The sequence below is a fragment of the Salmo salar genome, chromosome ssa01 (assembly GCF_905237065.1).
Source record: "Salmo salar chromosome ssa01, Ssal_v3.1, whole genome shotgun sequence".
NCBI classification, from domain to species: domain Eukaryota; kingdom Metazoa; phylum Chordata; class Actinopteri; order Salmoniformes; family Salmonidae; genus Salmo; species Salmo salar.
The window spans coordinates 17,884,780-17,901,749 of NC_059442.1; the positions used below are offsets into that span (position 1 = coordinate 17,884,780).

Consider the following 16,970-nt stretch of genomic DNA (forward strand, 5'->3'; position numbering starts at 1 on the left):
ATGGGTGCATAGACGTTTGTTCCAGCCCTGCATCAACTATTCCTGGTCCAGACTACAGCCTGTGATTAGTTGATTATTTGAAACAGGTGTGTTAGTGCTGGGCTGGAATGAAAGCCTGCACTCCGAGTTGCTCTCTAGGACCTGATGGTAAAAAACATCATTCAGAAGAGCACCAACCTGGACGGATGTACAGCATAACCAACAGCAGATACTGTAAAATAGATTCAGACTGTTTTCAGAATATGTACATTTATAGATTGTAAAACATACAGGACATTGTGTCTATAGAACATGACAACATCAATTGAAGTTTCTCAACATATTGATAATCAGGAGACCACAAACATGGAGCGTCAGAAATGAGAGCCACATACACATGAGTCCTCACGTAACACCTCTTAAAGAACACTGGCGTGAAATCACTAAAGAAAACATCTTCTTTTACATAGATAAGTACTTTTTACATGACACAAAACTGTCAAAATATATGCAAAATATTTAATCATTGTATATCAAAAAAACGACACTTCATTAACTACAATAAGAATGGTGGCATGCACTGTGGAATGATGACTTGTAACAAATCACAACAGAGAGGTGGAGGGTTGATTGGAGTATTGTAGTATTGTAGTAAATACCACAGCAATGCTACAGTAAACAGAGCCATACCAGTCGCAGACTCAAAGCTATATTCACTAGCAGATACTCTCTTCATGGGTTATTGGCTTGATCCACCAGAAGAGTACAGACAGTTTTTGGCTTTCTGTTTTGAACATACAGCAGGGTTCAAGATGTGGGGTACGGGTTGAGATTCATGGGTTTAGGAGTTAGGGGGGGGGGGGTTCATATGTGTTTCCCTGTGAGGAAGAAGAGGGGCCGGTCCTCTTTAGCGTTGGCTGTCTGGAACTCGTCACTCAGCCGGAACCTCCACTCGTCCTCGAGCTCCAGCCTCACCACTGTCTGTCTCAGAGAGCTGCGGTCAGCACATATCACACACAGAACCGCCCCTGGAGGAGGGATGAGAGAATACTGTTGAAAAAGTGATGACTTCTCTGTGTGTGAGTCTGCCTGCATGGGTCTGTGTGCGTTTACCTTTGAGGAAGTGAAAGTTCTTTAGGAATCCTGGCGTGACAAAGGAATCCCAGAAGCAGAGCAGCAGGCCGCTGAACAGCAGCCCTGTAGTACAGATGTTGATGGAGCGAGGTCTAGAACTCACAAAACACACCGTCACCTGGAGAGAGAGAGAGAAAGAGAGAGAGGGAGGAAAGGATGGAGGGAAAGAGAGAGGCCCCAATGACTGATCTGACATCGAAACAATCCCATATGTATTTGTGTGTGTGTGTGTGTGTGTGTGTGTGTGTGTGTGTGTGTGTGTGTGTGTGTGTGTGTGTGTTACCTCAGGCCCCAGGTTGAGGTAGCAGTCTACAGACAGTATGGGGTGTGTGTAGTTGCATGTGCTAAGGGGGAACAGGCTAGTGTGTTGCAGGTATTTCTCCAGCAGTAGCTGTGCAGGCGTGGCCAGGAATGGATGCTTGCTGTCCGGGGCACAGATATACTGAGACGGCTGGACCGAGGTGGGGACGTCAGTCATCTGAAACCACACAATATATCAACATTTCAATGGTCCTAGCATGAACGTTACAACAACATTACAATGGTCCTAGCATGAACGTTACAACAACATTACAATGGTCCTAGCATGAACGTTACAACAACATTACAATGGTCCTAGCATGAACGTTACAACAACATTACAATGGTCCTAGCATGAACGTTACAACAACATTACAACTGAGACATCACATCATATGAATCGATCCCTGCGGAACACCACATTTGATTTGAAGATGATGTTGTGAGTGTATGTATGTGTGTGTGTGTCTTTGTGTGTGTGTGTAAAAGACTGTACCTTGTTCTTGATGATGAAGGTGTGGTATCCTCCAATAGAGATCTGTTTCTTCATCACACTGAAGTTGTTGAAACGACAGATGAGCAGACCAGCACTGTGGACTCGCAGGGTGAAGTCCACATCATCACACGTAAACCTGAGGAGAAAGAGGAGAGGAGAGTGGGAGAAGAGGAGCGAAGGGAAAGAGAAGAGACAGAGAGAAAGAGTGAGGGATGGTTCACATAGAAACCATTTCAACCTGCCACCACACTCTTCTTCCAAAACAAATTACTTAACTTTAGATAAGTGTCTGTCTTCTCTAATCCATTCTGGTTGTACAGGACTATTCTAGCATGTTATTCAATTCTATTCTACTGTCTCACCTGTTCTGGTTGAACTGGACGCCCTGGGTCAGGTCCACGTTTAGAAGCAGGAAGTCGTGGAGGTGTCCTCTGGAGAAAGGCTCCCTGTGACGAGCTCCTCCCCCTGACCCCTGACCTGGGGAGTGACTGCTCCACTTCCTGATCCCACAGAGGCCGAACTGTGTGAGGTCAGGACACGCCTCCATGTGCTGCAGCACCTGCTTCAGAGACACACTCCTCTCTACAGGGCCTGAGGTACTGGAAGAGAGAAAGAGAGAGAGGATTACAGAGCAATGCAAGGACAACAAATTGTGTTGTTGTGTGTGTAGCTGAGAATCAATCCTTGTCGTGTGTATGTGTGTGTGTGTGTGTGAGTGTGACTGTATACCTGTGTGAGTCCAGGTCCACAGCGTTCCACATGACGCAGGAGTCGTCAGAGAGGATGATGAAGGGCCAGACGTCGGCTGGCGGCCCTCCTCCCTCCACCCTGCGGCTGCGTTCCAGCTCCAGGTTGTTATAGGACAGCTCCTTGATCAGGAAGTGGGCCGCACCTGGGGGAGGGGACAGAGGTCAGAGAGGGAGACATTGTCTCTGTATCTCATAATGTACGTTAGTTCGTTTGTTTGTTAGTTTGTTTGTTTGTGTGGGGGGAGAGGGTGAGAGATAGATGAAGGGACGGGGAGTGAGAGTGAGAGTGAGAGAATGAGTGAGTTAGTGAGAAAGAGAGTGGAGGTGGTTATAGCGTACCGAGCCCGGCTTCATTGAAGATGGTGGGCAGCACCAGCATAATGTGGTTGGGCCAGTACTTCTTATAGACAGCCATCTCATACTCCTTGATGACCAGGATGTGGAGGTGGGCCGCCCCATCCATGGCGTGATACAGGTTGAACAGGCCATGCTCATGACGACCTGTTGTTGGGGTGAAGATGGGACTCTTGATACAGTCTGGGTTCTGATAGGGGAACGAGAAACATATACACGTTTGAGTGGGTTCCGCAAAGATTTGATCTTTTCAGGGTTTCTATACTATGTATTATGTTGACTGTATATGTTAGTGGAGGTTTCAGATATGGAAGAATTATAGGAAGAAAGAAATAAAGAAATGAGTAAGAGAGGAAAAATAGGCTCTTGGGAGCTCCCTGGTGGTGAGATTATGCAGTGCATCCTCACTTCACTGATTGTGGGTTCAAGGAAGGGGTTAGTTGTGTGCTACTATGGTACAATTCTCTACTCTTCTCCTTGACATGTATACCTGCTCAATCCCCCTAGCAGATTTAAAGGCACTGGATTGCTGTAATGACTTAGCACCCTATTTCTTAAACCAATCCATTTATTTCACATCCATAAAGGGGAGTGAATGAGTGCACACCTCAGGAAGAAGGGTAGAGAATGGGTATTACGGTTAGTATTAAGGGTAAGGGGCTTAGTTAGATTACCCAATCGGAGGTGAGGGGCAGTCTCATGCTCTCTAGCTGGCCCCCTGGTTGGCTGAAGCTGAAGTGGTGTTGTTTAGACTTGGGGATGATGAAGTAGAGCTGGATCTCCTCCCCCAGCAGCAGGTGGGAGAAGGTGAAGGCATGCAGGGTCAACTCATACATCTACACATATACAATACACAAATAGAATACATTATCATACATCTACACATATACAATACACAAAGAAAATACATTATCATACATCTACACAAATAAAACATTCTACATCTACACATGTAGAATAAACATAACACATTATCATACATATACACATATAGAATACATGATCATACAAATACACATATAGAATACATGATCATACATCTACGCATATAAATTCATGATTGTACATTTACACATATAGAATACATTGTTATACATCTACACATATAAAATACATTACCATACATCTACAAAAATACAATACATTATCATACATATACACATATAGAATACATTATCATTCATCTACACATATAGAATACATTATTATACATCTACACATATGGAATACATTGTTATACATCTACACATATACAATACACAAATAGAATACATTACCATACATCTACACAAATACAATACATTATCATACATCTACACATATAAATTCATGATTGTACATTTACACATATAGAATACATTATCATACATCTACACAAATAAAATACCTTATCATACATATAGAATATATTATCATACATATACACATATAGAATACATGATCATACATCTACACATATAGAATACATGATCATACATCTACACATATAAATTCATGATTGTACATGTACACATATAGAATACATTATCATACATCTACACATATATAATACATTATTATACATATGTACATATATAATATATTATCATACATCCACACATATAGAATAAACATATATAATACAGATTTCCTACATCTACACATATAAAATACACATATAGAATACATTATCATACATACAGTTGAAGTCGGAAGTTTACATACACCTTGGCCAAATACATTTAAACTCAGTTTTTCACAATTCCTCATTTTTAATCCTAGTAAAAATTCCTTGTTTTAGGTCAGTTAGGATCACCGCTTTATTTTAAGAATGTGAAATGTCAGAATAATAATAGAGAGAATGATTTATTTCAGCTTTTATTTATTTCATCACATTCCCAGTGGGTCAGAAGTTTACATACACTCAAATAGTATTTGGTAGCATTGCCTTTAAATTGTTAAATTTGGGCCAAACGTTTCCCACAATAAATTGGGTGAATTTTGGCACATTCCCCCTGACAGAGCTGATGTAACTGAGTCAGGTTTGTAGGCCTCCTTGCTTGCACACGCTTTTTCAGTTCTGCCCACAAATGTTCTATGGGATTGAGGCCAGGGCGTTACCTTGACTTTGTTGTCCTTAAGCCATTTTGCCACAACTTTGGAAGTATGTTTTGGGTCATTGTCCATTGGAAGACCCCTTTGCGACCAAGCTGTTTCATCAGACCAGAGGACATTTCTCCAAAAGTACGATCTTTGTCCCCATGTGTAGTTACAAACTGTAGTCTGACTTTTTTTATGGTGGTTTTGGAGCAGTGGCTTCTTCCTTGCTGAGCGGCCTTTCAGGTTATGTCGATATAGGACTCGTTTTACTGTGGATATAGATACTTTTGTACCTGTGGTCCCATGGTGTTTAAACTTGCATACTATTGTTTGTACAGATGAATGTGGTACCTTCAGGCATTTGGAAATTGCTCCCAAGGATGAACCAGACTTGTGGATGTCTACAAAAAAAATTCTGAGGTCTTGGCTGGTTTCTTTTGATTTTCCCATGATGCCAAGCAAAGAGGCACTAAGTTTGAAGGTAGGCCTTGAAATACATCCACAGGTACACCTCCAATTGACTCAAATGATGATAGGCTATCAGAAGCTTCTAAAGCCATGACATAATTTTCTGGAATTTTCCAAGCTGTTTAAAAGGCACAGTCAACTTAGTGTATGTAAACTTCTGACCCACTGAAATTGTGATACAGTGAATTGTACGTGAAATAATGTCTATAAACAATTGTTGGAAAGATTACTTGTGTCATGCACAAAGTAGATGTCCTAACCAACTTGCCAAAACTATAGTTTGTTAACAAGAAATGTGTGGAGTGGTTGAAAAACAAGTTTTAATGACTCCAACCTAAGTGTATGTATACTTCCAACTTCAACTGTATGCACATATAGAATACATTATCATACATCTACTCATATAGAATATATAGAATAGATATACATCTACACATCTACAATGCATTCAGAATGTATTCAGACCCCTTGACTTTTCCCACATTTTCTTACATTACACCCTTATTCTAAAATTGATTTAAAAAAAGTTTTTTCCCTCATCAATCTACACACAATACCCCTTAATGACAAGGCAAAAAACAGGTTTAGACATTTTGTTTTTCCCTCATAAATCTACACACAATAACCCATAATGACAAGGCAAAAAACAGGTTTAGACCTTTTTGCAAATGTATAAAAAATGTAAAACAGGAACATCTCAAGGATGATCAATGGAAACAGGATGCACCTGAGCTCAATTTAGAGTCTTATAGCAAAGGGTCTGAATTCTTATGTAAATAAGGTATTTTTGTTTTTAAATTGTAATACATTTGCAAAAATATCTACACCTGTTTTTGCCTTGTCATTATGGGGTATTGTTTGTAGATTGCGGAGGATTTTCATTTATTGAATCAATTTTAGAAATGTGGAAATTTTAGAAATTTGTGGAAATTTGTGGAAAAAGTCAAGGGGTATGAATACTTTGGAAGGCACTGTATGTTTATATTTATAAATGAGAATATATTTATAATACATGATCATGTATCTACAGATATAGAATACATGATCATGTCCAAGAGAGATAGAACATAACAATATATTAAAGACCAACTAAGCACTGATTAGTACTACTAATAATAAACAGTGAGTGTGCGTGTATGTTTGTGTGTGTGTTTGAGACCGTGTGTGTTTGAGACTGTGTGTGTGTGTGTTTTGAGACTGTGTGTGTGTGTTCTCTGCTCACCTGGTATCCAGGGTTGAAAGCCATGTACTGGTGACACTGTTCACAGTGGTGGTAGGTGTTGTAGGCTGCGTATTTAGACAGTTTGATTCTGTCCGTACGCCTCCGCAGATACACGTCCTCCTGACGTCTGGGGATTCCTGGGGGGAGAGCAGGGGCTGGGGGTTAGTCCACCAGGAGAACACCAGTCAACAACCATGGAATTACCATAGAGCATCTGAGAACCAGAACCACATACTGTACACAGCTACAGAGTTTAGCCAATCATTGGTTATCTAGTTTGTTTTTTCTACAATAGTAGAACAAGAGACCAGGAGGCCCAAGACAATGATCTAGTAAGACTGCCTATGATAATGTTATGGTCCTAGAGAGATGTCCCGCTCCATGTCCAACCATCAATGTTGGGGTAGTAGTCAGGGCAGTAGACAGTGCTGATGTCTTCATATTTGGGGTCGTGGACGGTGTAGTCAAACGGCATGCCCCTCAGTGTGTCTGTGACTGGCCAGGAGGCACAGGTTGACTGGTACTGGACACGCTCCAGCTGACCACCTATACAACACAGATATGTATATATTCATAATACATTCATAACAGCTAATAGTGCCTTAAAACAACCTCATGTAGGGTTATCAGAGTCCAAACCGCTTCCGCGTCTGCACAGCTGTTTTCTAGAATCTTGGAGCGTTGGCTATGATAGTTTTCTCAGCACGGCCCAGATGATGTATCTATCTGTCATCACATTCAGTTGAATGGAAGGTGCTCACAATGAGCCGCTGGACTATTAAGGCTCTGCACTCTTCACTGCTCTATTATACAACAGCACAGAGGTATAAAACACAATTCAGAGACCCACAGCCACAGTGGTTATGGGGGTGTTGTCATGGTAACTCACTGAAGTTGATATCTTCCTCATCATAGATGTCCACCTCCATCAGTCTGATCAGCATACGAGACAGGATGCCCAGAAACTGGAGGTACGCCCCTGTCTTCCCCACCTGAACAGTTTACAGGAGGCAGTATGGTGTGGGCGTGTTTCCACTGAGCAGCAGTCTGCATGTGTGTATGTCTGTGTATACCTGTAGGGGTCCGCTGAGCAGCAGTCTGCATGTGTGTATGTCTGTGTATACCTGTAGGGGTCCGCTGAGCAGCAGTCTGCGTGTGTGTATGTCTGTGTATACCTGTGGGGGTCCGCTGAGCAGCAGTCTGCATGTGTGTATGTCTGTGTATACCTGTGGGGGTCCGCTGAGCAGCAGTCTGCATGTGTGTATGTCTGTGTATACCTGTGGGGGTCCGCTGAGCAGCAGTCTGCGTGTGTGTATGTCTGTGTATACCTGTGGGGGTCCGCTGAGCAGCAGTCTGCATGTGTGTATGTCTGTGTATACCTGTGGGGGTCCGCTGAGCAGCAGTCTGCATGTGTGTAGTTTTGTGTATACCTGTGGGGGTCCGCTGAGCAGCAGTCTGCATGTGTGTATGTCTGTGTATACCTGTGGGGGTCTGCTGAGCAGCAGTCTGCATGTGTGTAGTTTTGTGTATACCTGTGGGGGTCCGCTGAGCAGCAGTCTGCATGTGTGTAGTTTTGTGTATACCTGCGGGGGTCCGCTGAGCAGCAGTCTGCATGTGTGTAGTTTTGTGTATACCTGCGGGGGTCCGCTGAGCAGCAGTCTGCATGTGTGTAGTTTTGTGTATACCTGTGGGGGTCCTCTGAGCAGCAGTCTGCATGTGTGTAGTTTTGTGTATACCTGCGGGGGTCCGCTGAGCAGCAGTCTGCATGTGTGTATCTCTGTGTATACCTGCGGGGGTCCGCTGAGCAGCAGTCTGCGGGGATGGAAGTTGTCTGTGCACCCCTTTGCAGGGCGGTTGCTGCTGTCCATGTGGTGAGGCCGTGGGATGGTCCACTGGCGGTAATACAGAGACTGTTCTGTACACGTCATCATCTTACTCAGCAGAGGTCTGACACAGAGGAAGGGAAAGCTTCATTAGAAATGTTGATATACAGCATCATCTTACTCAACTGTGTGTGTGTGTGTGTGTGTGTGTGTGTGTGTGTGTGTGTGTGTGTGTGTGTGTGTGTGTGTGTGTGTGTGTGTGTGTGTGTGTGTGTGTGTGTGTGTGTGTGTGACTTTTCCTACCTGAAGGAGCTGGCCCAGGTCACAGACCGGTGTGGTAAGAAGGAGGTGCAGCGAGGCAGCCCGCTGCCGTGGCACGCCTTGATGATGTCATAGAGTCCCCGGGGCAGCAGCAGGGAAGGGGGGCGGCTCACCCCCCGTGCCCAGGAGCAGCCCTGAAGGAGAGAGGGGGGTAGGGGGGAGGAGGAATCCAAGGAAGTGGACTTGGAGGGCCGGCGCTGGGTGTTGGGGGGGCGGTGAGGGTCTGGGGGGGTGGTGTGGGGATGGAGGGGGTCCGCAGCAATGCTGTCGGGGAAGGTTCGGGGGGGCTGGAGAACTGAGGGAGGGTGAGGGAGAGAGGGAGCGGTGTGACCCAAGCCAGGGAGGTCAGATTTCAGAGCTAGAGGGAAGAGAAGGGGAAGAGGGTTAGATAAGAACACAGAGGTGAGTTATATTGTTGATATAGAGAAGAACACAGAGGTGAGTTATACTGTTGATATAGATAAGAACACAGAGTTGAGTTATACTGTTGATATAGATAAGAACACAGAGGTGAGTTATATTGTTGATATAGAGAAGAACACAGAGGTGAGTTATATTGTTGATATAGAGAAGAACACAGAGGTGAGTTATATTGTTGATATAGAGAAGAACACAGAGGTGAGTTATACTGTTGATATAGATAAGAACACAGAGGTGAGTTATACTGTTGATATAGAGAAGAACACAGAGGTGAGTTATACTGTTGATATAGAGAAGAACACAGAGGTGAGTTATACTGTTGATATAGAGAAGAACACAGAGGTGAGTTATGTTGTTGATATAGAGAAGAACACAGAGGTGAGTTGTACTGTTGATATAGATAAGAACACAGAGGTGAGTTATACTGTTGATATAGAGAAGAACACAGAGGTGAGTTATATTGTTGATATGGAGAAGAACACAGAGGTGAGTTATACTGTTGATATAGATAAGAACACAGAGGTGAGTTATACTGTTGATATAGATAAGAACACAGAGGTGAGTTATATTGTTGATATAGAGAAGAACACAGAGGTGAGTTATACTGTTGATATAGATAAGAACACAGAGGTGAGGTATATTGTTGATATTGAGAAGAACACAGAGGTGAGTTATACTGTTGATATGGAGAAGAACACAGAGGTGAGTTATACTGTTGATATAGATAAGAACACAGAGGTGAGTTATACTGTTGATATAGAGAAGAACACAGAGGTGAGTTATACTGTTGATATAGAGAAGAACACAAGGGTGAGTTATACTGTTGATATGGAGAAGAACACAGAGATGAGTTATACTTTTGATATAGAGAAGAACACAGAGGTGAGTTATACTGTTGATATAGAGAAGAACACAGAGGTGAGTTATACTGTTGATATAGAGAAGAACACAGAGGTGAGTTATATTGTTGATATAGAGAAGAACACAGAGGTGAGTTATACTGTTGATATAGAGAAGAACACAGAGGTGAGTTATACTGTTGATATAGAGAAGAACACAGAGGTGAGTTATACTGTTGATATAGAGAAGAACACAGAGGTGAGTTATACTGTTGATATGGAGAAGAACACAGAGGTGAGTTATACTGTTGATATATAAACAGTCAAATGTGTTGTTATGTGTTAGAAACACCTGATATTGTCTCATTTAATTGCTAGAATTTAGTTGTATTTAACCGAACATCTCTCACCATTCTCTTCCCCCTCCTTCTCCTCGTTGTCGGTGCTGTTGAGTTTGTCTGAGTCGCTCTCTGATAGGTCACTGCCCAGGCCGGGGGCGTGGCCGTGGGGTTGTGACCCCTGGGACTCCACCCTCACCAGGTAGGCCGCCAATCCTAGCTCCTGCTCCAACGCCGTGCGCTGCAGGTAGTAGGAGCTTATCACACGCAGATCACAGTACTTCAGTGATCTGGTCGGAGGACAGAGAAAATACATCAATCAACCAATCCAATGTTTGCGTATGTGTGTGTGTTTATGTGTGCTTGCGTGCGTGCGTGTGTACCTGGGTAGGGACTCTCCCAGGGGGTCTGCCCCAGAGAGGATGAGGATGCAGGGCAGGGCCTCTAGCTCCAGGTAGGTACGAGGAACCCAGTCTGTCTCCTGGATCTTCAGCCATGTCTTGACACACACACACACACACACACACACACACACACACACACACACACACACACACACACACACACACACAAGGCGTTTACCAAGTACTAGGACAGTAATAGATCGAATAAGGTTACAGTATATGTCGCCTGCCCTACTTTGAGATTGTTTTACAATGCTGTCCACTAAGGAACCTACTGTAGCTAACTGTCACGTGGGGTAACAACCCTAAGCTAGATCCTTATCCCTGTTCATGTGATCTAAAAGACAAAACTGATCCTAAATCAGCACTCCTACTCTGAGACGGTTTAAGTACATACACTACTGTTCAAAAGTTTGGGGTCACTTAGAAATATTCTTGTTTTTGAAAGAAAAGCAAATTTTTTGGCCATTAAAATAACATCAAATTGTAAATGACTATTGTAGCTGGAAACGGCTGATTTTGAATGGAATATCTACATAGGCTTACAGAGGCGCATTATCAGCAACCATCACTCCTGTGTTCCAATGGCACGTTGTGTTAGCTAATCCAAGTTTATCATTTTAAAAGGCTAATTGATCATTAGAAAACCCTTTTGCAATTATGTTAGCACAGCTGAAAACTGTTGTTCTGATTAAAGACGCAATAAAACTGGCCTTCTTTAGACTAATTGAGTATCTGGAGCATCAACATTTGTGGGTTCGATTACAGGCTCAAAATGGCTAGAAACAAATAACTTTCTTCTGAAAGTCATCAGTCTATTCTTGTTCTGAGAAATGAAGGCTATTCCATGCGAGAAATTGCCAAGAAACTGAAGATCTCGTACAACGCTGTGTACTACTCCCTTCACAGAACAGTGCAAACTGGCTCTAACCAGAATAGAAAGAGGAGTGGGAGGCCCCGGTGCACAACTGAGCAAGAGGACAAGTACATTAGAGTGTCTAGTTTGAGAAACAGATGCCTCACAAGTCCTCAACTGGCAGCTTCTTTAAATAATACCCGCAAAACACCAGTCTCAACGTCAACAGTGAAGCGGCGACTCCGGGATGCTGGCCTTCAGTTCTCCTGTTGTTTAACTTTACCTTGATGCGCTCAGTGAAGCTCTGTCCTATGCTGAGGGTTTGGCTGGGGTTTCCTAGGATGATCTCAAAGCGCTCCCCCAGCCCCAGTCTCTGTCTGATCCACACCAGCCGTTGGTGGGCCCACCCTGCCAGAGCCAATGAGGGGAGCCGTAGCAGCACCATGTGCCCGTGGTGGGAGGGGCATCGCTGGGCGGAGCTAAGCAGGCTCTGGACGATCTCCAGCGTCTCGACGGAGGTGTGTTTATGTTGGCTTCGCCCCCCTGAGCCAGACCGACCCGACACGGCCATCATGGCCACACAGTAGTGTTGTATTAAAACCTGGGTCCGGATCACTGCACTGTGTAGCTTGGGGAACCTGGGACAGGGGAATCAAGGAATTCAGTTATTAGTTACATGCTTGTGTCATTTCTGGGCTCCCGAGTGGCGCAGCAGTCTAAGGCACTGCATCTCAGTCCTAGAGGGGTCACTACAGACCCTGGTTTGAGTTTATCACAACCGGCCTTGATTGGGAGTCCCATAAGGCGACACACAATTGGCCCAGCGTCATCCGGGTTTGGCCGGGAGTAGGCCGTCATTGTAAATAAGAATTTGTTCTTAACTGACTTTCCTAGTTAACCTGTTGGGGATAGGGGGCAGTATTTGCACGGCCGGATAAAAAACGTACCCGATTTAATCTGGTTACTACTCCTGCCCAGTAACTAGAATATGCATATAATTATTGGCTTTGGATAGAAAACACCCTAAAGTTTCTAAAACTGTTTGAATGGTGTCTGTGAGTATAATAGAACTCATATGGCAGGCAAAAACCTGAGAAGATTCCTTACAGGAAGTGGCCTGTCTGACAAGTTATTGTTCATCTTGGCTCTGTTTATTGAAGACTGAGGATCTTTGCTGTAACGTGACACTTCCTACGGCTCCCATAGGCTCTCAGAACCCGGGAAAAAGCTGAATGATATCGAGGCAGCCCCAGGCTGAAACACATTAGCGCGTTTGGATAGTGGCCGGTCAGAGGACCATCAGACTGGGGCTCGTGCACGAGGGCACAATATGTTTTTATTTGAACGTAAACACGCTTTCCCGGTCGGAATATTATCGCTTTTTTATGAGAAAAATGGCATAAAAATTTAAACAGCGGTTGACATGCTTCGAAGTACGGTAATGGAATATTTCGTTTTTTTTTGTCACGAAACGCGTCGGGCGCGTGACCCTTATTTACCCTTCAGATAGTGTCTTGAACGCACGAACAAAACGCCGCTATTTGGATATAACTATGGATTATTTGGGACCAAACCAACATTTGTTATTGAAGTAGAAGTCCTGGGAGTGCATTCTGATGAAGAACACCAAAGGTAATCAAACTTTTCTAATAGTAAATCGGAGTTTGGTGAGTGCCAAACTTGGTTGGTGTCAAAATAGCTAGCCTGTGATGTCTGGGCTATCTACTTAGAATATTGCAAAATGTGCTTTCACCGAAAAGCTATTTTAAAATCAGACATAGCGAGTGCATAGAGGAGTTCTGTATCTATAATTCTTAAAATAATTGTCATGTTTTTTGTGAACGTTTATCGTGAGTAATTTAGTAAATTCACCGGAAGTGTTCGGTGGGAATGCTAGTCACATGCTAGTCACATGCTAATGTAAAAAGCTGTTTTTTGATATAAATATGAACTTGATTGAACAAAACATGCATGTATTGTATAACATAATGTCCTAGGGGTGTCATCTGATGAAGATCATCAAAGGTTAGTGCTGCATTTAGCTGTGGTTTGGGTTTATGTGACATTATATGCTAGCTTGAAAAATGGGTGTCTGATTATTTCTGGCTGGGTACTCTGCTGACATAATCTAATGTTTTGCTTTCGTTGTAAAGCCTTTTTGAAATCGGACAGTGTGGTTAGATTAACGAGAGTCTTGTCTTTTAAATGGTGTAAAATAGTAATATGTTTGAGAAATTGAAGTAATAGCATTTCTAAGGTATTTGAATATTGCGCCACGGGATTACACTGGCTGTTGAGTAGGCGTCCCACCTAGCCCATAGAGGTTAAGTAAAGCCAGTATTTGTGTTCTATTTAAGGTTAAATAAATAAAACATTTAATAGGAAAAAAAATGGATAGCCCAAATGAAATCTTGAGTGTATTTTTTTGTGAATGTGAGACTGCATGAGTGAGTATATGTGTGTGTCTGAGTGTGTGTGCGTGTATATGTGTATGTACGTGTGTATATGTGTGTGTTACCTCTCCTCCAGGACAGAGGCCATGCTTTCGAAGGAGCTGTCGTAGCGGAGGAGAGGCAGACCGCTGCCTGAACGAGTCGAGTCCAGCAGCTCAGACACACCAAAGTACTGTGTCTTCTCAAGGTACAGATCCACTTCCTACACACACACACACACACACACACACACACACACACACACACACACACACACACACACACACACACACACACACACACACACACACACACACACACACACACACACACACACACACACACACGAGAGTTTGAGAAAGCAGTGTACGTGTGTGTGTGACTCTCTCTGTGTGTGACTGTTTGTGTATGCGAGAGAGTGTCTTACATTATTGAAAGCAGAGGGCCAGTGTATCTCGTTGTAAGGGCTGATGCGTGTGTGTTGTGTCTGCAGGGCAAAGGGGAACGAGGTGACGTGGAGAGTCAGGATGTTGTTGGCGTCTCTGATCTGACAGGAGTTGAGCAGGCTGTCCACCAACCCACTGCCGGAGTCACCACCGCTGGCACCATACCCTCCACTGGGAACCACGGGATATATATGTTATGATCATGTTAGAAACACAAGGACACACACACACACACACACCCATGCACATACACGAGTACTCATGCAAACACACAAAAACACACACACCTGCTGATGTCCCAGTGAGCGTGGTCATGAACCAGGATGAAGAGTGTGTTGGGGTTCCTGTTTGCTTCCTGTATGAGGTCATCAATGCGCGCCCTGGCTTCCTTGTCCATCTTCACCACGTAGCGCTCTGCCTCTCTCTGAGACAGACAGTCTTGCTCCAACCCCAGATTCTGTAGGACACCTAGGGTACACACACAGGCAGGGATTACACACACGCACGCACGCACGCACACACGCACGGTAGCCTTGTGGTTAAGAGCATTGGGCCAGACAACCAAAAGGTCGCTAGTTAGAATCCCAGAGTTGGCAAGGTGTAAAAATCTGCTGTTCTGCCCTTGAGCAAGGCAGGTACCCCCAACAACAACTGCTCCCCGTGTGCCGATGATGAGGACGTTGATTAAGGCAGTCCCACACACCTCTCTGATTCAGAGGGGTTGGGTTAAATGCAGAAGACACATTTCAGTTGAATGCATTCAGTTGTACAACTGACTAGGTATCCCCTTTCCCTTTACACACAGACAGACACACACATGGCACCAATGTGTTTCAGGTGAAAGTTTGAGTAACAAGAGCCAACACATCTCTGAATTTAGGTTTGTATAAAACACACCAGCAGGGGGCTCTGTGTCTTCAGCCTGCTAGGTTTGTATAAAACACACCAGCAGAGGGCTCTGTGTCTTCAGCCTGCTAGGTTTCTATAAAACACACCAGCAGGGGGCTCTGTGTCTTCAGCCTGCTAGGTTTCTATAAAACACACCAGCAGGGGGCCCTGTGTCTTCAGCCTGCTAGGTTTCTATAAAACACACCAGCAGGGGGCTCTGTGTCTTCAGCCTGCTAGGTTTCTATAAAACACACCAGCAGGGGGCTCTGTGTCTTCAGCCTGCTACACAACAGACATCAGTCAGAGGAGAACAAGAACTGAAGACAACTTCCTGGAAGTCACCTCAGGAGGGATGGAGGTGGAGGAAAGATGGGGGAGGACGAGCAGGAATAAGAAGAAGAAAGTTAAAAACATCAAATTTAAAGTTTTATTTGAACCCTAAATGGTTTTCAAGTAGATTAATAAGAAAAGCTCATCCATTGTTTAAAAATGACCTTTTTGCCTTTGTGCAGATTGCCATGTCTCAGTCTTTTTCAAACAAGTATCGCAGAGCTGGCTACAATTACAATTTCATCCCCCTGAAAAGATAGAACAAATATTACAACAAATATTATGGCTGATCTCAAATGTGCTGGTTGATAAAATACCTGTATTTATGGGAAATATGTTTGAAAAGGGTACTTTGTTCTTAAATGATATTGAAAATTGTAATGGTAGAGTTATGTCCTTCATGGAGTTATCAGAATTGTACGGGAAGGTCTGCTCAATCCAAGAGTACAACCAAACAGCATTGCCCCAAAAATGGAGGAGGCGGTTGGCAGCGGGAGGAGGTAGGGAACTGGTCTGTCTGCCCAAAATAAAGGATCAAAACTGGCGGAGGAATAAAAATATCATAAATAGGAAAGTATACCAGTTTTATTTGAGGACCAGGATGTTGACAACTGTGCCATACAGATTGCAAAATAGTTGGGAAGAGATTTTTGATGTACCGATTCCATGGTACAGGGTGTATGAGTTGATATATAAAGCAATGCAAGATTCAAGACTTCGTGCTTTTCAGCTAAAATTATTAGATAGAATTCTTGCCACCAACAAAATGTTGAATATTTGGGGCATAAAATCATCGAAGCTCTGCAGATTTTGTTGTGAGGATACAGAATCAATACACCGTTTATTTTGGTATTGCCCTCAGGAAGCCTGTTTCTGGTCTCAGGCTCAGGAATGGCTGAAAATGCAGAGCATTGATCTAAAATTGACCCTAGAAATAGTACTGTTAGGAGATATGGAGAGACCGGGTCAGTCAATTACTAATATACTAATACTCTTAGTAAAATTATTTATCTTCAACACGCAATCTGTAGATTCTATTCGATTAGATAGATTGAAATTGTATGTTAAACATCATAGCATAGTTGAAAGATA

General features: G+C 43.4%; 1 protein-coding gene across 7 annotated transcripts in view; it reads right to left on the bottom strand.

The window, feature by feature from the left end:
• Positions 1-232: 232 nt before the first annotated feature.
• The window catches only part of LOC106570236 (protein GREB1), a 96,906-nt gene continuing 80,168 nt past the window's right edge, over positions 233-16,970 (bottom strand). For 6 of the 7 annotated variants that reach the window (XM_045714792.1, XM_045714795.1, XM_045714802.1 and 3 more), the window contains 19 exons: positions 14,948-15,128; positions 14,642-14,831; positions 14,301-14,437; positions 12,066-12,420; positions 10,906-11,021; positions 10,595-10,812; positions 8,908-9,283; positions 8,365-8,728; positions 7,671-7,773; positions 7,172-7,327; positions 6,782-6,918; positions 3,687-3,848; positions 2,998-3,202; positions 2,639-2,801; positions 2,272-2,508; positions 1,910-2,045; positions 1,397-1,591; positions 1,093-1,231; positions 233-1,007 (listed from right to left, as the gene is read on the bottom strand). In XM_045714792.1, the coding sequence (XP_045570748.1) occupies positions 844-1,007; positions 1,093-1,231; positions 1,397-1,591; positions 1,910-2,045; positions 2,272-2,508; positions 2,639-2,801; positions 2,998-3,202; positions 3,687-3,848; positions 6,782-6,918; positions 7,172-7,327; positions 7,671-7,773; positions 8,365-8,728; positions 8,908-9,283; positions 10,595-10,812; positions 10,906-11,021; positions 12,066-12,420; positions 14,301-14,437; positions 14,642-14,831; positions 14,948-15,128 (3,734 nt within the window). In that variant the 3' untranslated portion in view covers positions 233-843. The remainder of the gene's footprint in view (positions 1,008-1,092; positions 1,232-1,396; positions 1,592-1,909; positions 2,046-2,271; positions 2,509-2,638; positions 2,802-2,997; positions 3,203-3,686; positions 3,849-6,781; positions 6,919-7,171; positions 7,328-7,670; positions 7,774-8,364; positions 8,729-8,907; positions 9,284-10,594; positions 10,813-10,905; positions 11,022-12,065; positions 12,421-14,300; positions 14,438-14,641; positions 14,832-14,947; positions 15,129-16,970) is intronic. The other variant, XM_045714811.1, reaches the window with a different exon arrangement.